The sequence below is a fragment of the Melospiza melodia genome, chromosome Z (genome assembly GCF_035770615.1).
Source record: "Melospiza melodia melodia isolate bMelMel2 chromosome Z, bMelMel2.pri, whole genome shotgun sequence".
Taxonomy (NCBI): domain Eukaryota; kingdom Metazoa; phylum Chordata; class Aves; order Passeriformes; family Passerellidae; genus Melospiza; species Melospiza melodia.
The window spans coordinates 9,584,471-9,604,784 of NC_086226.1; the positions used below are offsets into that span (position 1 = coordinate 9,584,471).

The 20,314-nt window shown below is 56.1% G+C and overlaps 2 protein-coding genes across 2 annotated transcripts; both read left to right on the forward strand.

Moving 5' to 3' along the window:
* Positions 1-190: 190 nt before the first annotated feature.
* On the forward strand, positions 191-14,298 carry GBA2 (glucosylceramidase beta 2). Its single transcript, XM_063179773.1, has 17 exons — positions 191-381; positions 4,122-4,213; positions 4,421-4,536; positions 4,639-4,857; positions 5,707-5,946; positions 6,291-6,393; positions 7,669-7,822; positions 8,102-8,227; positions 8,330-8,514; positions 8,851-8,955; positions 9,604-9,711; positions 10,192-10,343; positions 10,496-10,602; positions 10,746-10,888; positions 11,221-11,336; positions 13,116-13,307; positions 13,398-14,298. The coding sequence occupies exons 1-17, from the start codon at positions 191-193 to the stop codon at positions 13,611-13,613; spliced, it is 2,565 nt and encodes an 854-aa protein (XP_063035843.1). The 3' UTR covers positions 13,614-14,298.
* Positions 14,299-17,150: 2,852 nt separating this feature from the next.
* On the forward strand, positions 17,151-19,298 carry LOC134431976 (avidin-like). The gene is made up of 4 exons (XM_063180282.1): positions 17,151-17,263; positions 17,359-17,569; positions 17,942-18,071; positions 19,100-19,298. Exons 1-4 carry the CDS (start codon positions 17,189-17,191, stop codon positions 19,143-19,145), a joined length of 462 nt encoding a protein of 153 aa, XP_063036352.1. The 5' UTR covers positions 17,151-17,188; the 3' UTR covers positions 19,146-19,298.
* The last annotated feature ends 1,016 nt before the right edge of the window (positions 19,299-20,314 follow it).

A 20,314-nucleotide genomic window follows, 5' to 3' on the forward strand; every position in this document is an offset into this window, starting at 1 on the left:
CGCCCCTTAGTAGCGCTCGCTTAGCGCTCGGCTGCTCTCGGAATCTGCTCGGCGGCGCTCGGCCGCGCTCGGCCGGGCAGCCCCAGGGACCGGCGGCGGGGCGGGTCCGTGCTTCCGCCGTGCCCCGGGGGCGCGGGCGGGGCGGGGCGGGGCGGTGAAGAAGAGGGCGCGCACGGGGCGGGGGGCGGCGATGGCGGCGGCGGAGGAGACGGTGGAGTGGCCGCTGATGCGGCGCTACGAGGGGGCAGCGCAGGGCCGCGGCGTGGCGGCGGACGGCTGGCGCGTCTGCCTGGCGCACAGCTTCGAGGAGCTGCGGCAGCCCTATGGCGCCGGGGACGTGCCGCTCCGCGATGTCCTGCGGCACGTCGGCCTCGGCTTGCGGTACGGCGGGGGATGGAGGGGGCCGGGAACGCACTGGGACGAGGGAGGGCGTCCCGCGAGGGGACACGGCTGGAGCCGCTCGGTGCCGCGGGGGCCTCGCCCCGGGCAGGCACCGGAGATGTCCCGGTGTACGGAGAGGCAGAGTCCGGCGGATCACGGAAGGCCCCGGGCTGGCGGGAGCCGCCCTCCTCCTGCCCGGAGGCGCCGGCACTCTCCAGCCTTCCTGGCGCCGGCACCGGGAGCAATTGGTGCTGAAGGGGCAGCGCCCGGCGCTTGGGCTCCTCAGAACGGGGGGAGCTGGGAGGATTGGGGGCATCGTTTGGGAATGGGGACGCCCATTTCCCACCCCTGGGGCTCATCGCTGCCGCATCCTCCCCGGCACAGTCCCCAGTGCTGGCAGCTGGAGGTTAAACTGGGGCCAGCTGGGAGGGGTTTGGAACGCTGTGTGCCGTGGCAGGTTCGGGAGCGGGGCACCTCTCCGGGCTTTGCGTCGGGGTGAGCGGGAGGTAACGACGGGCAGCACGGCTGGAAAGCCAGAGTGTCGTTTTAGTCTTTAACGCCGGAGTCCGGGTGCTGGCAGTGTTTGTGCCCCCGCCAGGCTGAACGCGGTGACCTGCCACGGCATCGCTTATTTCCTTGTGCTGGATTTATGACTCCTGCCTCCATTTTCTGCTGGTGTCCTTAGAGGCTGCCACTTGCCAAGCTGGTTCCTGCAAAGCTGGATGAAAGGGCAGATTCTGGATTGCTTTGGGGTGCATAGCCTGCTGGTCTGACCTGAGACGCCCCGGTGCGAGCCTGGGCACCCAGGAAGGAGGGCATGGGTCATGCACCGGAGATAAATAAAGGCTGCTGGAAAAGCTGCTGCAGCAGGTTGGGATGAGCTGAGCATGTGGGAAAGCGTGAAGTTCTGGTGGGGTGAGCAGGGAGGAGAGGTGATCCTGGCCTTGTTCTCACTGAAGTCTGGAAGAGCCTTGTATCGGTCCTAGGAAAAAAGCAAGAAGCTTGAAGTCAAACTACTGCCTCTTCTGTTCAAGTTTAGGAGGTAATTTGGTTGTTTTCTCAAAGTACTTTTGCCATGGCAAGAGCTTCCTCGTGAGGAGATTCCATCCACAAGAGCAGAGGAGACAACCTGCGTGGTTTTGATTTAAACCCCAAGGCCAATGTTGTTGGCTGAAAGGGCAGCCCATTCAGGAATGTGAGGACATATGGGAAGCTGCATGCTCCAGGCATCAGTGGGCATCTCAGCATCTGCCTGGCTGGGGCAGCCAGCTCATGGAAACCTGGGTGCTGGTGCTGCAAGAGAAACCTGGAGTTCAGTTCTGTGTCATGGTACAGGGATCTGTGAAGCCCTGCAGATTGGCCTGCCCTTTCCTGAGTGACTCCTGTGCCAGGGATGTTCTCAAAACTTGTCATGGCTTGGTGCATCGAGTGCAAAGTCACCTGGTGCAGGTGCTTGTAGCCACTGGGAGCACCTTGGGGTCACTGCTTGGGCTCAGGAGGTCCAGAGGAGCCACAACATCCTGGGTTGACATTGTTGTGGTGAATTAAACATGATGAAGGGTGCCCTCTTCTGCAGCACCAGTGCTAGGTGCAGGTGACGTGGCTGGGGATGTGGACAGCCCTGATGCAGGATTTTTTTGTTAATCAGGGCTTGTCAGGATAACTGTGGGGGACATGTGTGTCTGAAAAGAAAGGGCTGTGCAGAGGGCTCAGCTGGGGCTGGCGAGGCAGGAGAAGAGCTGCAGGTAGGTTTCCACAGAGGTGGCTCATGTGTCCTGAGAGGGGTCATGCCATGAATCCCGATCAGCTGGGTAATGTTCAGCTAGGTTTTAACTCCACTGCCAATTTGAAGGAGAAGAAATGCCCTCTAGCCCTGGCAGGGGTTTTGGTGCTACAGAACACAAAGTCTTTCTCCTTATTTTTCTTCAGCCGTGGCAGAGCTGTTAATAGCCAGCAATTGGGCATCGACCACTGGGCTTCTCCTCTTGGCTTGTGTGATTTTGGGAGAAGCTGGCAGGAGAAGAGTTTGCATATTGAGATGATAAAATGACTTTGGCAGTGGCAATAAATCCCAAAGCTTTTCTACTGTGTTCTCCTGTAAAAACTGCTTCCTGAAACCCATCTCCTGCCTCCTTTCCAAGAAGTCAGGATGCCCTGCTAGGCTGTGCTGCAGCCACTCTGCCTGGGCACCTTATTTCCTGTTGCTAGAAGCCTGCTGGGGAAGCAGCTGGGTTGGTTCCCTGACGCTGGGTTGAAAAAGAATAATAATCATTTCCGAGAGAGAGAGAGAGCACTGCCAAAACCATACCTTGGCGGGGTAAGGCTGGGACTGTCCTGTCTGGAGAAGAGCAGTTGCAGCAGATACAGCTGGAAGATAGTGGCAGGCCCTGGTTCAGGGCAGTCAAGCAGGACAGGCTGGTTCTCATCATGCCCTGAACCCCTGTAAGCAAAACATCCACAGGCAGTCAAACACAAAGCTGCATCTGTAGGAGTGGAAAGCAGGCTGCAGCTAGGTCCTGTGCGATTGCAGCCCAGAAAATCTCACCCTGAGAGGGATTTGGGGACCTTAGATACTGGTGAATAAAGGTGAATGCCCAATGAGCAGCCAAAAAGTCAGCTGTGGGTTGTTTCAGTTTGGGAAGGGTAGTAGAGGTGTCATGGGAGAGCCTCTCCCCCTTGCTCCTGGGTGTGCATGTCCCCGGGGAATTATTGCTCATTGCCCATCGCTTGTGCTCTGCATCCTGTGCAGCCGGGGCAGGACAGGCTGTGTGCTCCTGGCTGGGCTGGTTTTCTGCTCAGCGATATGGAATGGATGTCTGCAGGTAGCTCATGGACACTGCTCATGGTGGGGGCTCCTGTGTGTCCCCTGCCCACCTGGCACCCAGAGCCACGGAGCTGCCAGCTGGGTCTTACCTGACTGCTTGCTGGGCAAGGTTCAGCAGCTTCTGGTCCGGCAGCTGGTTTCCATGTGCTAGTTGTGTCTGTACAGGAGGCTTAACTTGGGGCAGTTTATTAGCCAAAGCCAGTACTTTACAAGCATTGACTCGGAGCCCAGCCCTGCTCCTCTTGCCTGCAGTGGTGCTGGCACACCCAGCTGCAGGTGTGCCCCTGTTTGGGTGTCTTGATTCCCAGACCTTTGGGTGAGAAATTATCTGATGGGCAGTGCTGGTCTGTGCAGCTGGTGTGTGGATGGAGGCAAGTCCCAGGATCCTGCCACCTGCAGACAGCAACCATCACCACTTCCAGGGCAGGGCTGCCCTGTGCCCTCTGCCCCTGATGAAGTGGTAATGTGTGGCAATGAGGAAGTGGAGGTAGAAGAGCAAGGCTCGTATCCCTGGGGCAATGTGTGTCTCCTCTGGGCTTGCACCTCTGCTTGCAGCCTTCCTTAGCAGGACACTGTATCAGGCATGGGGGTGGTGGTGGCCCTGGTGTGCATTCCCACTTCTCCATGAACATCTGGGAAAGCCTGTGCTACATGAGCTGGGAGTCCTGCTCTTGAGCTGCCCTTTCAGTCATTCCTGAGCTCTGTGAACTCTGCCCGCTTGTGCTTGCTGAGTAATGCATGCTCCAGATGGGTGATAGAGCCTTATCACCCCTTGTGCCATGGGCATGGGGCACAGGTTCCCCTTGTACACCTCTAAAAGGAGGGGAAGCTCAACTTGTGCTCATCCTGCCCGGTGACAATGAAGGGATGGTGTTGCCTGCTCCTCACTTCTTCAATACTTCTCTTTCCCTTGCAGGTACTTCAGGTGGTGGGTCAAGAAGACCCGGATAGAGAAGAAAAAGGCCTTCATTGACCTCTTGTGTGCTGTTCCTCTGCAGCAGATCTATGGTCAGCCTCCATCCACTCTGGGCACTGGGGTGGGCAGGGGTTCACACGCGGCTGTTAGGGTGCTAGATGGAATGAGTGAGTCAAGGAGCTTTTGCAATTTGGGCAATACTGAGTAGCTCTGCCCTGCAGAGATGCAGGGGGAGAGTTCTTGAGCCAGGTGCCACCTGGGGGAGGAATGGGGTTGCTAACTCTTGGTGTCTTTGCCAGGGTGCCCGCTGGGCGGGATCGGGGGAGGCACCATCACCCGTGGCTGGCGGGGAGAGTTCTGCCGCTGGCAGCTGAACCCTGGCCTTTACCACTACGAAACGGTCATTGCCAACCAGGTAGGGTGTGTGAGGGGAGTGGCAGTCACTGCAGCAGCCGGGGTGGTTGGGACATCTGCCACGGGGCTCCTCTCACCCCTGCATTGCTCCTCTCCTCCACAGTTCACAGTGTGCCTGCGGTGCAAGGGGCAGACCATTTACCAGCAGGTCTTGTCCGTGGAGAGACCCAGCAGCCTGCAGGGCTGGAACTGGGGCTACTGCGGCCACTACGCCTTTTACCATGCCCTGTACCCCCGTGCCTGGCTGGTCTACGAGCTGCCGGGGCAGCAGGTGGTGCTCACCTGCCGGCAGGTCTCGCCTGTCATCCCCCATGACTATAAGGTAAGGCAGTGACAGCATCCCTGAGGGCAGAGCTGCTTGTTAGCGCCTTTCCCAGCGTTTCCCCCTCCCGAGGGCAGAGCTCCTTGCTTGCTGCTTTCCCAGCATTTCCCTGCTCCTGAGGGCAGAGCTCCTTGCTTGCTGCTTTCCCAGCATTTCCCTGCTCCTGAGGGCAGAGCTCCTTGCTTGCTGCTTTCCCAGCGTTTCCCTGCTCCTGAGGGCAGAGCTCCTTGCTTGCCACTTTTCCAACACTTATCCACTCCTGAGGGCAGAGCTCCTTGCTCGCTGCTTTCCCAGTGTTTCCCTGCTCCTGAGGGCAGAGCTCCTTGCTCGCCACTTTCCCAGCGTTTCCCCACGGCCTCTCTCAGCAGCTCTGCGGGTGGGGGCAGCCCCGCAGCCGTGCCAGAGCTCGGCACTGCAGCCAAGGGATGGCTCAGCGCTGCCCGTGCCGGCTGCCAGCCCCAGGCGAGGGTGGCAGCTGTGCTGGGACACGTCTGACCTTCCTCTTACCCCAGCATTGCAGCAGCACGTGGGCCTGGATCAGCCTGCCCAGCAGGTGAGTGATGAGAGCCCGGCTGAGCCCTAAAGGCCTCTTTCTGTCCCTCTGCTGCCTGGCGTGCTGCTTGCCAGCCCAGGGCTGCTCCTCTTTGCAGTTTTGTCTTGCCTGCCTCCCAAATTCCTCAGCTCCTGCTGCTGCTCCTCAGCTTGGCAAGAGACTCCAAGTCCCAGTTATCATTGCCGGTGCTCTTGCTGCCGCTGCATCCTGCGTGGTGTCCCCAGCAGGGGAAACGATGCTGGGGCAGCTGCCTGTGGAGCAGCAGCCCTGGAGGCAGCATTGTGCGTCTCTGCCAGGACTCCAGCTTGCCAGTGGGAGTGTTCATCTGGGAGGTGGAGAACGGCAGGGATGAGGACGTGGAGGTGTCCATCATGTTCAGCCTGCAGAACGGCCCGGGAGCGAAGGAGGCTGCGAGCGGCGGGCACTGGAACGAGCCCTTCACCTTCCACAAGGATGGCCAGCGGGTTGCTGGGGTCCTGCTGCACCACTGCCCACCCGTGAACCCCTTCACCCTGGCCATCTCTGCCCGGGAGAAGGTAAAGGGCAGGCCCTGCTGCTGGGGCTCCTGCTGGGGAGCTTGTGCAGCCCTGCTGCGTGCAGGGGAGTTGCCTGCAGGCAGCTGGCAGAGGATGGCGGTGCAAGGGCTTGGGGTTGGAAGCATTCCTCAGTGCTTGCCTGATGCCAGGAGAGGGGACATGACTTCCCTGAGGGCACCCTCTTTGGGGATGGTGTCAGGAGAGTGGCTGAGGCAATGAGTTGAGAGTTGCTGGGCAGCCCATGAGAAGTGAGTGTCATGTCCTGCTGGTGGTACTGCGGAGGGGAGAGAATCATTTTTCTCCTCCAAAGGAGCAGCCCCTGATGATGCTCTTCCCTTGTTCAGGCTGGCACAGGAGTCACCCATGTGACGGCATTCAATCCCCTGGGATTGGGTAGAGAGGTGTGGCAGGACCTCCTGCAGGATGGCAGGCTGGATTCACCCCCTGGTGAGTGCATCCCTCCTCCGTGGGACGGGTGCAGGGGGAGCAGGGCAAGTGGGTGGCCGTGCTGCTTGTGGGCACCCAAGCCAGGGCAGAGCTCTTTCCTCCAGCCTGCTTGGCTCTTCAGAATCTCCCCAGGATGCTGTGGCTTGTTCCCAAATTTAGGCTGTATCCAAACTTCCTATTGCTTGTCCTTGCTGTGGTTCTCCAAAAGCTGTTCATTCCACTTTGGGGCTGTTCTTGGGTATTGGTTACATGTGCCAGTATCTCATTATTCTGTGTGTGGTTGCACACTGAATTGAGATTTCTGCTAGGAAGCCAGCGTGCTGCCCAGCCCCCTTCCCTTCATATCCTGTTTCCAGATAAATGAGCTGTGTCCTGTCAGAATTGTTACTGCCAGTGTTTAACAGTGCTTGGGATTTAATGCTGCAGTCACTGTCTGTCCTCTTCCTACTGTAACAGTTCTCTGAACGTCTCTGTTATTCTTCTGATCATTCTGCATCCATCCTCAGGTCTCTGCTCACTCCCTTGGGAGGAGCCTTGAAGCAGGGTGGCATCTCCAGCCTTTGGTACTCACCTGCTATTGCCATAAAAGGTGACCATTTCCCTAATGTCTGTCAGTTTTTAAACAAGGATGATGCCGACAAACTAGTGATGCTAGATCTTTGCAAGATTTCTTGAGGCTTAAATTATGTAACTGAATCGTTTACTATGTAATTTTTTCCAGAAAAATAAGCTTCCTGCCTAGATGCACTCAGAGCTCTCCAGGCTATTGGGATGTGGTTTTTCTTCATGCATGCCAGACATTATCATAGTCAGGATCTGTGCTTATGTTGCTCTAATGAGTTTACCTTGTACGCATGTCAGAACCAGCATATAATTATCCAGCCACCTAAGGGCTTTTCTTAAATACCAGGGTGGCTCAAACGCCCTTCGAAAAGCTGGAAACAATGACTGTCCCTAGAAAGTCACAGTGTCTCTGACTGCAGTGCAGATACAGAGTCATGGGATACTCTGTAGCTTCCATTCATGCCTGGTGGCTTTTCCTGCCTGTTCTGTTCCTGTTCTTGGATGACTGAATCCTTTTAACCACTCCTCCCATGGAAGGTTTTTTTTTCCCTGCGGCAACGTCATCCCTTACAAACCCTGGGCTGTACCTTCCAGGTTATACAGGAGCTTTGGTTTGCCCACTCTCATCTCCCTCAAGGTGTGTGTGAACTTCAGTTACCCTCCCTTTGGTCTTCCTTGGTTGCTTAAGAATATCCTAATTTTTCCTGGCAGGTAAAAGCAGGCCGACAGAGAAGGGTGAGGTGACAGCAGCAGCAGTGTGTGCCAGCTGTAGGGTGCCTGCCCATGGGCACAAGACGCTGGAGTTAGCCCTGGCTTGGGACATGCCCTGTGTTCACTTTGGCTCCAAGGAGAAGCTGCACCTCAGGTAGGTGGGTTCTCTCCCCTGGTGTTTGGCTCATGCCCCCAGAGCCCTGTTTTCCCTCCTCCCTGACTTGTGTGCTATGAGGGGACCTTTTGCCACCCACTCCTGGTGGCTGTGGCCCCGTCACCTCAGGGAGAGGACCCTGTGTCCAGCCCCGCACCAAGAGCCCCTGCAGTAGCAGCTGAGTTATGCTGTTCTCTGCAGTCCACTGTCCCTCTGTGGTGTCCGTGGGGGTTTCCCAGGTGGAGCCCATGGGGTGCTGACCAAACCCTCCCTTGGCAGGCGGTACACTCGGTTTTTTGGTGGCGATGGTGATGCTGCTCCTGCCCTGTCCCACTACGCCCTGACACACTATGAGGAGTGGGAGAGGAAGATCGAAGCGTGGCAGAATCCCATCCTGGAGGACAGGTAGGGCAGATGGGGGCACCTTCCCAGTGGCCTCCTGGGCTGGGCTGCCACAGGAGCATCACCACCTCGGCCTCCGAGGCTGAGCTTCCCTCTTTCCCACAGCCAGCTGCCTTCCTGGTACAAGTCAGCCCTGTTCAATGAGCTCTACTTCCTGACGGATGGAGGGACCATCTGGATGGAGGTGCCCCCTGATTGCCGTGCCGAGGAGCTGCAGGGGCCGGCGGGGGCGGGGCTGTCCCACCTCCTCCCTGTCCTGCGGGAGTACGGAAGGTTTGCTTATTTAGAAGGTAACTCACAAGGATGTGAGGCATTCTCCAGCCTCAAGCCCTCCCATTACTGTAGCCATGTGTTTTCAACCTCCCATGGGGGTGTTTTTCACACTCCAGTGGGTAGGGAGCCGTGCTATTCCTAGGAAAAGCCCTTGCAGCCCTAAAGGAAATGGCATAGAGTGTTCCCCACGTGCCTGGTGCTCTGTGTAGAGAATGAAACCCTCTTGGAATGGGAGCCCCTGCCTGTGCTGGGAAAGATGCCCCTGTCCAGGGGCCTGTGGAGGGAGGAGCTTTGCCCCTTGTCCCCTGCCCATGGCAGTCTCCTTTCCCTCACCACCTGCCCTGTCCTGCCAGGCCAGGAGTACCGGATGTACAACACCTACGATGTCCATTTCTACGCCTCCTTCGCTCTCATCATGCTGTGGCCCAAGCTGCAGATCAGCCTGCAGTATGACATTGGTGAGTGTCCCCAGAGCCCTGCCTTGCTGCCTGCTCAGGCCTTCACCTGGGGAAGAGACAGAGCCTTGGGGACAGCTGCTGCTGCTGCTGCTGCAGAGATGTGTGCCTTGGAGCCAGCATCCCCCTGCAGCCGCTCTGCTGTGCCCATTGCTTGCAGCCCTGGACTGTTGCTGCCCCAGCAGCTCTGTGCCCAGCACTGGGGATGCCTTCTTGCCATGGTGGGGGTGCCCAGCTGGCTCTGCCTGCCCTGGGGGAGCCCCTGGTCTTCCCAGCTCTGTCCTTGCCCCTTGCAGAGCAGACATGGAGCTGTTTGCAGACTCCCAGTGCTCTGGCTGTTTGGTGGCTGCTTGGTGGTGGCCTGAGTAGGGGTGTGGAGCACAGCCCTTTACTGGGCTCTGGTAGGGCTGAGCCCACTGGGTGCCCTTCCCAGCCTTCCCTTTATGGGGTAGTGACAGTTGCGTGTTCCCTGCTGAGTGGGGGATGGAGAGCAGCCTGTCCCCTCAGCCCTTTGCAGAGGGCTGTCATCTTGGAACTCCAAAGGGCAGCCTGGCGTGCTGGTGCTGGCAGCTCTGTGTGTGCTTATGCTTGGACCTTTCTGCAGCCATTTCTGCTGCCCTTCTTACTTGTCGTGCTTTGTGTCCTCTGCAGCTGTCACTGTGGTGAACGAGGATGTCCAGCCCCGGCAGTACCTGATGTGTGGTCAGACAGCCCAGGTGAAAATGAAGAATGTGGTACCACATGACATTGGAGACCCAGGTGAGGGGTCTGTTGGGCCTGTGGGGGAGCAGAGGGGGTGCCAAGCTGTCAGAAATGGGTATGGTGCATGAAATACACTGTTTTTTGTGGTCAAGCATTGGAACTGGCTGCCTGGGAAGTTGTGGTGCCACCATCTGTGGTGTATTTAAAAGTGTAGATGTGGCACTTAGGGATGTGGTTAAGTGGTGGACTTAGCAGTGCTGAGAGGTCTTTTCCAACTTAAATAATTGGGTGATTCTATATTTTCTGGGAATGGAAAGCTGGATGGTGTGGGGTGGTGATGAAGACCATGCTGCATGGATCTTTTACAAGGGAGATGGAGGGAAGTAGCAGGAAGGCTGTTCTCGCTAGAGATGGCACAGGGTACAACAAATTATTTCAGTGCTGTTTGACCACAGCACCTTTGGGTCCTTGCTCCTGTGTTGGAGGAGGGATGTTTGTTGCTTGCTGTCCTGCTGCATCTGGTCTGTCCTGGCTTAGGTGATGAGCCGTGGCAGCGTGTCAATGCCTACCTGATGCACGACACTGCTGACTGGAAGGACCTCAACCTCAAGTTTGTGCTGCAGGTGTACCGTGACTACTACCTGACCCATGACTCCCTGTACCTGCGGGACATGTGGCCAGTGTGCCAGGTACTGGGATGTCAGACCATGGGCCATCACCATTCCCCACTTCCCACTTCAGGAGCCAAGCCACTTCCTTGAGAGGATGGATGCTCCCGAGCAGAGCATGAGGAGCTTCCAGGATGTGAGGACTGCGTGACCATGTCCTGCCTCTCCCACAGGCTGTGATGGAGTCGGAGCTGAAGTTTGACACTGATAACGACGGGCTCATTGAAAATGGAGGCTTTGCTGACCAGACATATGACGCATGGGTGGTGCACGGAGCCAGGTGAGCAAGAGAGGCGGGTGGGGGTTGGAGAAGGGGGCTGTGGGGAAGGGACATAGCTCAGAGCTGGACCCTTGTATCCCATTTGTCACTGGACCCTTGAGATGTCCCACATTGCTGATGCTCCTCTTGTTTGCCTCTGGCAGTGCCTACTGCGGCGGACTGTGGCTGGCTGCCGTCTGCGTGATGTGCAAGATGGCAGAGGTGCTTAGGGATACTGAGATCCAGCAGAAATACCTGGGCATCCTGAACAAGGGCAAGGAGGCGTTTGAGAGACTGCTCTGGAATGGTGGGTGCTCAGCAGCGGGGAACCACACTCAGCTGGCTATCCGTGTGTCCCTTGGAAGGGAGTGACTCCTCCTTGGATCATGGAGCCTTGTGGGGAATGGGGGAAGGAAGGGGCAATACTGTCCCTGCAAGCTGGGGGGAAGGAAGGGAGATGCTGCCCCTCCAAATGGAGGGGAAGGAGCAAGTGTCTAGGAAGGGATAGGTGTGGGAAAGGGAGAAGAGTCTTGTGGGGAAAGCAGCTGTGCTCCTGCCACACAGGGAGGTGTGTAGGGACAGCTCACATGAGCCAGTTTCTTAATCTATTGTTTTTAAACTGTTTTCTGCCTTTTCTAGGAAAATACTACAACTATGATAGCAGTGGAAGTGACACGTCCATCAGCATCATGTCGGACCAGTGTGCTGGGCAGTGGTTTCTCGGAGCTTGTGGCCTCGACCAAGGCGAGTTTGAGGTAAGAGAAGAGGCTGCCTGGTGTGGTTGTAGCAAGATGGGACCTGTGGCATGAGGGAAGCAGCAGCAGGGCTGGCACATGTTGGGGGTTACACTTTAGGGCTAGTGTGGCAGGCACCTGCCTGCTCTCACTCTGCACACCATAGTGGAGGCTGTTGTATGGGTACAGTGGAATCTCAGTCTGGTCCATCTCAGACCAGAACCCTCTCACGGAGAGGCCATGCAAGCAGGGATGTGTAACTGCAGCTAGCTTTGGCCCCAGTGGGGTTTGCTGTGGGCAAGGTGCTATTTCTTTAAAAATGGTAGAAAAAAGTGTATGAAACATTCCATGTTATTTGCTGCCCTAAAAAGTCCAAAATTAATATCAGAGGGAACTATGGCTTATTCCAAGTCTTGAAGGTTGTTGCTCTTCAGTTGCAAGAGGAGAATTGGCTGCAGCCTCCTCATGTCTGCTGGGATGCTCAGAGCAGTCACTGGTGCTGCAGCACTCGAAAGAGAGAGGGGCAGCGCAGAACCATTGGGTTATTTATACCCCGTGGGCTCTTGTCACAGCAAAGCTCTCTGCTGGCCATGAGGCCAAGGCCTCAGCTGAGTGAAGGGAAGAGTGGCTTTGTCTTTGGGAGGGTGACAAACCACTTCACTGTGTGTTGGTAATTCAGAGGGGAGCTTCAGGTGACTTTGGCTGCTCATTCCCCCTCCTGTGTTTAATCCAGTGTGGTGCTGGGGCTGTGCCTGGGGCTCCAGGCAGGGTCTGGCCCAGCCCTCCTGCAGTAAATCCCTCCTGCAGCTCCTTTTGGGGAGGAAACAGTGGATGTGGTGCAGTCCAGAATGTGGCCTGCCTTTCCCCAGCCTCAGCCTTGTGCTGCTGAAGGTGGCACTTGTCCTTTCTCTCTGGTGAGCTCTGAGCTGACTGCAGGTGAGACTGGTGAATTGCTCTCCTCTGTTACCTTGCCATTTCATGGATTTTTTCCATGTGTTTTGCTCCATTGCCTGGCTGGCATCACTCCTGTCTGTGAGCTCATTGACGTGGCCTTGGTGGGTTCACAAGTCAGCAGTGAACAAGTCAGAAATGAGACGTAAGAACTGCCTGTGATCCAGTCCTGAAGAGAGTGTGCCCAAAAGGTTCTGCGAGAGAAGGGCACTCCAGCCCTTCACTGATTCCCACAGCATCCCCTGGGCTCATCTCCAGAGCCACACTGGGGAAAAATATCTGCAGGGATGCTTGGTTTGAGCATAGAGAGGAGAGATTTGCTGCTTTTGCTTTGGACTGCCCAGCCTTCCCTGGCAAGGTCCTGCCTGGTGTCATCCCAGCCTCTGCTTCCCCTGGTTCTGGTGTCACCAGACTGGCAGTAAGTGTCAGGCATGTCCCTAGGCTGTGCTGATGAGCCCCATGGCTCTTGTCTCTCTTGCAAGCGACAGCAATAAAGCAGATGTGGTTGGCCAGGCCCCTAGAGCAAACCCACATGCAATGGGGAAGGGGCTTGGCCAGTGATTGTGGGTGAGAAGCTGTTTCTGGAGATCAGCATGTTAGATGAACTGTCAACGTCCTCTTGAACAATGTGGAATGTGGTTCAGCATATCTCTGTAAAGTATTTTGGGGGCTTTTTAAACCTTTCGGGGAAAGAGACGTTTCACTTCCTCCTGTCATTGTTTGAGGTGGGCATTTGTGTCTGTTGACCCAGCGGGCTGTGTTGCCCTTTTCCTCACGGGAATTTCAATCCCGCTCCAGCCCCAGCCTGAGGGGTCCACATGAGCACCAAGCCCGTCTCTGTCCACCCAGGTTTTCCCCAAGAGCCACATCCTCAGCGCGCTCAAGACCATCTTTGAGAAGAACGTGCTGGGCTTCGCGGGCGGCACCATGGGCGCCGTGAACGGCATGAGGCCCGACGGCGTGCCCGACACCTCCAGCGTGCAGTCCAACGAGGTCTGGGTCGGCGTGGTCTACTCCCTGGCTGCCACCATGATCCAGGAGGTGAGGAGGGAGGATGCTGCTGCTGCTGCTGCTGTGCTCACCAGGATGTGCTCCGTGGGCGTGCTGATGGTGCTGTTCCCTCTCGTGCAGGGCATGGTGGAGGAAGGCTTCCGTACAGCGGAGGGCTGCTACCGGACGGTGTGGGAGCGGCTGGGCATGGCTTTTCAGACGCCGGAGGCCTACCGGGAGAAGAAGGTGTACCGCTCGCTGGCCTACATGCGGCCCCTCAGCATCTGGAGCATGCAGCTGGCCCTGGAGCGCCGTGCTGGCCGGGCACAGCTCGCCCAGGGCCACAGCCACCCTTGAGCCTCGTGGCACTGGGCAGGGCACCAGGGGCTGGGAGGTGCAGATGGCAGGCAGGGACGCTCCCCTCCCTCTCTGTGCTAGTACTCACATTGCTGTTTTCCTTCCCTACCTCCACTATGTGCCCTTGACCTCAGAGGGCTTCCAGCTGCTGGTGCTGAGCACAAGGGGGGACCAGAGTTGTGGGGGATGTCTCCTCAGAGCATGGTGGCTTAAGGAGTTGCTGCTGGAGCCTGTGCCTCCCCTTCCCCATCACTCAGGCCTCTGAGAGTGTGCAGGCTGCCCAGCCATCCCAAACTGCAGCTGTACCTTGCCCAGAGGCACAGGAGACCTCTCTCCTGCAGGCATTGGGCTGGGTGAGGTGGGCAGCTGTGCTGCAGGGAAAGAAGAGGGTGTGGGTGAATGTGTGTGTGAGGATATTGGAGTGGTGCACTCAGGCACACGGATGCTGTAGTTGTCCTGGGGTGACACTGCACATTCTGACGGGCTCTGCCCCAGCAGGGCCTGTGGCAGATACAATCCCCAGGGGAGACCCGGCTCCCTGGACAGTGACAATCTGAGCCCAAGAAGCAGGTCCTGGTCTGGTACCATGGCCCCCTCCCTGCTGGTGCCGGGGGCAGGCAGTGGAGCACATGAAAGGGGATAAATCACTTCAGTTCTTAATAAATCTGTCCAGCTGTCTACTCTCGTTCTTCTTCGGTGTCTTCTTTGGCACAGGACCAAAGTGGAAGAGGGAGCTCTTGCAATTCCCTTTGTCTTCCTGGACTAGGCTGGAGGGCGAGGGGGCAGGGAGGGGACAATCCCAGTGGTGTCTGGCTCTTGTGGAGTTTTGCTGAAGGGAGCAGGGATGTGCCTGTTTACCCACTTCTCCACATGTAATAGCAGCAGTTAAGACCAGGAGCTTCTTGCTTGGCTCCTGGCTCTGCCCTGACTTGCCAGCAGCGGAGGAGAGAGCATTCCTCCTGAGAAGGCCTCTGTGGGCACCAGCTGAGCCACAGGGCTGCAGGTTCTCGACTACACTGAGTCCCTTTGGTGCAGGGCTGGGCACCTTGCCTCCTTCTCCTTCTTTCTCTGCCACTGCAGCATTTGAAGGCTGTGCATTCCTGGTGTGGGATGGATAGAAAGGAGGGAGCTCCTGTTGTGCCCACAGAAACACAGATCTGGACAGAGAGGCACTCTAGCCCTAGGACAGAGAGAGTGACACCCCAGTCCCATTTCTGTATCAGGATGCTGTGCCTGCAGTGGGGGTGAAATAACTTGAACAATTCCCTATTTGCAAATATTTGCAATTCCCTATTTGCAGGGGTGAATGGAGAAAGGGGTGTCATGGTGCTTTTAGTATTGAACAATGCTGAAATGAGTCTGACTCATCAGTCCCTGAAGTTCAACATCCTAAATAGCGATGTGAAGGTCTGATAGAACTGGAAAAGAACCAAGAAAGGAAACCAGCAAGTGCTACTACTGATAATGTATCTAAAGCTGCTGAACTGTCACAGCTGACATCCTGCTGATAGCCAAGTCACAGTCTACTGTAAAAGCTTGCCCCCAGTTTCTAAGGTCAAGGTCTTCTAAAACCCTCCTTCCCAGATTGTGTAGAGATTCCTCCCTTGCATGGGGATACCCCCTTCTTGAGGCTGAACCAGAGAGATTTGCCCACAATTACTGGTATGAGAAACTTCAGGGTCTACTTTGTAATTGGCCTAGCTAGCTTTAATATACTGAATTCTGCTCCAAAATACTGCATCATACTATAGAAATTGCTATAGCTTCTAATCTGTAGTAATTAATTCTTACAAAGATGTTTTTGTCTAATTATCATAATAAATTATTTGTTTTTATATAAATGTATCTGATTTACCATCCTCAATGCTGTGGTACTATGTTGTATAAAATTTCTGTTCCACCTGTACAATCCTTTAGACATAATCCATTGACAAAACCTGGGGCTAAGTTGGATCCAGCTCTGCCCAAACTCTTCAGTGGGCAGGATTCTAGAATGCAAGAGAGTGCTTTCTGAACCTTGTGATTCAGCTGAAGGGTTTATTTAATAAATATTGTCTGAAGCTGCCATTCTGCCTGTGGCACTGTCCCAGACACTCACCCCCACAATCCCATGTCCCGCATCCCCTCCATCTCCCCAGGCAGGGGCAGATGCGTGGGCCAGTTCTGCGCCCACTCCAGGGCCCCTGTGGGTGCCACGAGGGACTGGGAGTGCCAGCCAGGGGACTCCCAGCATGGGCAGGGGGTGCTGTCACTGCTGTACCTGGGAGCTGCCGCTGCACAGCGAGGCCAAAGCTGGGGCAGCTCTTGGCTGCTGGGCTCCTTGCAGGGGTGACAGCAGGATCTGCTTGTTGGTGGCTGCTGCTGCGCTGTGCCAGGAGCCCAAGGAGGTCCCAGCTGTGTTCAGGGCCAAAAGGGTCATGCAAGAGCCCAGCTCGTTTCTCCACAGGCCCTGCAGGTGAGCCTGGGGCTTGTGTGGTGGCTCGGTCAGTGCCCAGGCTCAGTCCCACGTTCAGCCTGGCTGAGCAGGGCATGTGTGTCCCATGGCACAGCCCCTCGCCCTGGCAGCTGGGACCAGCGCATGGGCAGCCCTCAGGAGAGCAACCATCAGTCTCTGGGCAGGGCAGCAGAGCTGGAGGTACCCGGTGGAAGGGGGAGGTGACCCACAGCAGCCCCAGGGAAGCACAGCCAGAGCTGGCAGCCTCCTTGGTCATGGACACTGCACCGTGGCATGGCCCAGCATGGTAGAGGACGGTGCACCCAGAACCTGCAGCCCCTCAGGCAAAACCTTTGTGTGCTGGGGTGGCAGAGCATGAGTGAGCTGGCAGGGAGCACAGCGAGGGCAGCAGGTGAGAAAAGCATTATAGATACCACAGGCAGAGTGTGGGAGCTTTGAGGACATCACAGGAAACACGTTGGATCTCTGGGACACCACAGAAAGGGTGGAGGAGTTCTTGGGACACCATAAGAAGGGCTTTTATCTCTTTCTGGCCACAGCAGGACTTCTTCAGTGCCAAAGTGGATCCTTAATCTTCAAAAGCTATCAGGGCTGGCAGATATGAAGTAGCCTCTCCCTCTCCCTCTCCTTTCCATTCTTCAGCAGATCATTATGCTGCTCCAGTGCTGCCATTTGTGACAAATGGTTTTTTTTGCTCCCAGGGGAGAATTTCTGGCCAGAGAAATAATGTTACATGGCAAGAGCAAACTCCCATATATGGCCCCCCTGGTATCTTCCCACGTCAGAGCCCACAATAAATGGAGAGGCACAAAGATGCAAAGAAGCTGTCCCTTGGGGTCACTGAAGGAGGCTGGAGGGGTACTGTGGCACCACAATACTGGACCATGTCACCCGGCTGTCCAACTGCATTTATCTTGGAACAAAGGCATTCTGGGAAGATCAACTGTCATGAGCCCCTCTGATAGCTGATAAATTTGGGGACACCCAGATTGCACAATGTCCTGCCCAGAGCTGCCACGCACCCATCTGGCAGCAATAAAAAGGAGAGGGAGCAGGAGCCTCAGCAGAGACCTGCAAGGAGCACATCCCCAGGTCCATCAGCTGCCTGCCTGCTGCAGAGATGGTGCAAGCAACTCCCTTGCTCCTCGTGCTCTTCCTGGCCCTGGGGGCTCACGGCCTCCCCCCTATGTGGATGGTACCATCAGGGGTGGGATGCACAGGGTGGGGTGGGCAGGGGGCTGTGGCTGCAGGCTGTGCTGTGCCACAAGTGCTGAGTTCTTTCCTCTCCAGTGTAAGCTGACTGGGCAATGGCAGAATGACCTGGGCTCCAACATGACCATTGATGAAGTAAAGGAAAATGGTGACTTCACTGGCAAGTACTTTACAGCTGTGTCAGCTTCCCCAGAAGAGATCAAGGAATCACCTCTGGTGGGGTCCCAGCGGCTCCCATATTGGAGCCAGCCCACCTTTGGTTTCACTGTCCACTGGAATTTTACAAGTATGTAGACATTTTTTATCATCCTTGCTGTGTCCCCAGACCTCCCCTCTGCCCTCCCTGCAGTGTCCTTGCTGATTCCCTGCCTTCCCCTGCACTATCCCCACTGCTCTCCCTCCCTGCAGCTCCCCCATCCCTGTCCCTGGAGCTCCTCGGTTGCTGCCAGCTCCCAGTGCCAGGCTGCAGGAGGGGCAGCAGGGGCTGGAGCCTGCACTGCCTGCCCGTGTCCGTGTGACACCCCAGCCCTGTGAGCCCTCCTGCTGCTTTCCCCATCCCCGCTGTTCCCAGAGGCCGGGGACAGCAGGGGTCTACAGTCCCCTGTGCTGGGACAGGCACTGACCTGCCACCTCGGCCATGCTCCCCTCCATCTCCTGTCTTGTCCCATAGAGTCCATCACTGTTTTCACGGGCCAGTGCTTTGTGGATGATAATGGAAAGGAGATTTTGAAGACCATGTGGCTGCTGAGGTCACACGTACGGAGCCCCAGAGATGACTGGAAAGCCACCTTGTGAGCTCTTTGTCCCTGCCCTGCACACTTCCCCTGTGCACTCCTGAGGGGTTGGGGCTGTCGTAAATGAGTGCTTTTGGTCACTTGGGAGTCACTCTCACTGGCATTGGCAAAAGGAGTTTTAATATCTGTTTGCAAAAACAGGACTTAGCAGATCTCCATGGCAAGGTTCGCTTGATTGCTTTGTCCAGAGGTGAAACATAGGAAGGAGAAAATGGGTTAAAATCAATCTAGACTGATTTACATGGAGGCAAGAGATGGAGAAAGAGATGAGAGACCCTTCAAAGGAATCAGAAAGTTCAGGAAGGTGCCCTCTGCTTTCTAAACTACTGATGGATCTGAGCTGGGGCTGGTTCCGCTCTCAGTCTCAGACCTGCTCTATGGTTTCTGTCTACAGGTCATGGCTGCACTTAACCATTGACTAATTCAACATTGATAAGGTGATTTGGGAGGGTTTACCACAATTACAGCAGAGATTTAATTCTAGATCCAGGCTGGCACTGAGGAGCCTCACTTAGGGATGCTGTGGTAAAGTCATGGGATGATTGACCTTAATCATCAGTCAGTCTTCATCCTGGATGTAGTGTGAGATGGTAACTACAGGAATTTTTCACAGTTCCAGTAATGATAACATTGTTCCACTTGGGCTGTTATTCAGGCAAGTAATTCCCCAAGGCTTTTGGAGTATTGTTTTCCTTGATAAGGCAACAGAAGGACTTGGTGTGCAAAGTGTATGTGACAAGCTCAAGGGAAGCTTCACCACCTGAGAGGCATTTCCAAAGTCAAAGGCCTAAGAAGGAATCCTGAATGGCCCAGGGTGGGGATGAAGGGTGGTGCTCCCAGCCTGTGGTGCTCAGCATTTGGCAGAGCTGCTGCCAGTGTGAAAGTGAGGGAGGACAGGGTGCTTGTGCACAGCTTCCCTGGGCATCCTGACAAGGTGCAAATGTTTTGGGAGGATACAGGGCTGGGTGGGCACTGGGGCACTCTCATATCCCACCCTTACATTTCCTCTGTCTGTGTCCCCTCAGGGTTGGCTACAACACATTCTGGCGCAAGGAAGATCTCATGGATTGAGGGCTGGTAGCATTGGAGCTCCCAGAGAAGAGGAAGAGCCAGGTTGTTGCCCATCCTCCTGCGTCAGCACATCCTTTAGCACCTCCTTCAGCACCTGCTTCAGCACTGCCTTCAGCATCTTCAGCACCTTTATTCTCCCAATAAATCTTCTCTGCAAACACACACTGTCTCTGCTCTTTCACCGATCAGTGCCCCTGTTCCCTTTCCTCAGTAGTGGCCTCTCTTGCCACTATCCCTGAAGGCCATTGTGTGACCCTCCCTGGCTTGAGCTCCTCTTTGTCAGCCCTCCCATCACATGGAGCTCCTTGGGACCCCAGCTGCTGCAGGCCAGCAGGACCCTGCTCAGCCTGGAGTGATGGCCTGTGTCCCATGTCCCACTGGGCATCTGCAAACAGCTCCATGTCTGCTCTGCAAGGGACAAGGACAGAGCTGGGAAGACCAGGGGCTCCCCCAGGGCAGGCAGAGCCAGCTGGGCACCCCCACCATGGCAAGAAGGCACCCGCAGTGCTGGGCACAGAGCTGCTGGGGCAGCAACAGTCCAGGGCTGCAAGCAATGGGCACAGCAGAGCGGCTGCAGGGGGATGCTGGCTCCAAGGCACACATCTCTGCAGCAGCAGCAGCAGCAGCTGTCCCCAAGGCTCTGTCTCTTCCCCAGGTGAAGGCCTGAGCAGGCAGCAAGGCAGGGCTCTGGGGACACTCACCAATGTCATACTGCAGGCTGATCTGCAGCTTGGGCCACAGCATGATGAGAGCGAAGGAGGCGTAGAAATGGACATCGTAGGTGTTGTACATCCGGTACTCCTGGCCTGGCAGGACAGGGCAGGTGGTGAGGGAAAGGAGACTGCCATGGGCAGGGGACAAGGGGCAAAGCTCCTCCCTCCACAGGCCCCTGGACAGGGGCATCTTTCCCAGCACAGGCAGGGGCTCCCATTCCAAGAGGGTTTCATTCTCTACACAGAGCACCATGCAGATAGGGAACACTCCATGCCCTATCCTTCAGGGCTGCAAGGGCTTTCCCTGGTGTAGTATATGGTAGAGATAATTCATGCTGTTCATGTATAAAATATTGTAAGTCCAAACTATGTTTGGACTCCTGGCTGGGAGCAGCGTCTTATTCATATATATCTAGTTCTCAGACTTCATTTGAGATAACATCGGGTTCATTAATG

What these genes read in the sequence shown, in the direction of transcription:
- LOC134431976 (XM_063180282.1), top strand. Translation starts at nt 17,189, where the DNA reads ATGGTGCAAGCAACTCCCTTGCTCCTCGTGCTCTTCCTGGCCCTGGGG. An exon ending in GCCTCCCCCCTATGTGGATG is followed by an intron (nt 17,264 to 17,358) that starts GTACCATCAGGG and finishes TTTCCTCTCCAG; the next exon opens with TGTAAGCTGACTGGGCAATG. An exon ending in CCACTGGAATTTTACAAGTA is followed by an intron (nt 17,570 to 17,941) that starts TGTAGACATTTT and finishes ATCTCCTGTCTT; the next exon opens with GTCCCATAGAGTCCATCACT.
- GBA2 (XM_063179773.1), top strand. Translation starts at nt 191, where the DNA reads ATGGCGGCGGCGGAGGAGACGGTGGAGTGGCCGCTGATGCGGCGCTAC. An exon ending in AAACGGTCATTGCCAACCAG is followed by an intron (nt 4,537 to 4,638) that starts GTAGGGTGTGTG and finishes TCTCCTCCACAG; the next exon opens with TTCACAGTGTGCCTGCGGTG. An exon ending in CCATCTCTGCCCGGGAGAAG is followed by an intron (nt 5,947 to 6,290) that starts GTAAAGGGCAGG and finishes TCCCTTGTTCAG; the next exon opens with GCTGGCACAGGAGTCACCCA.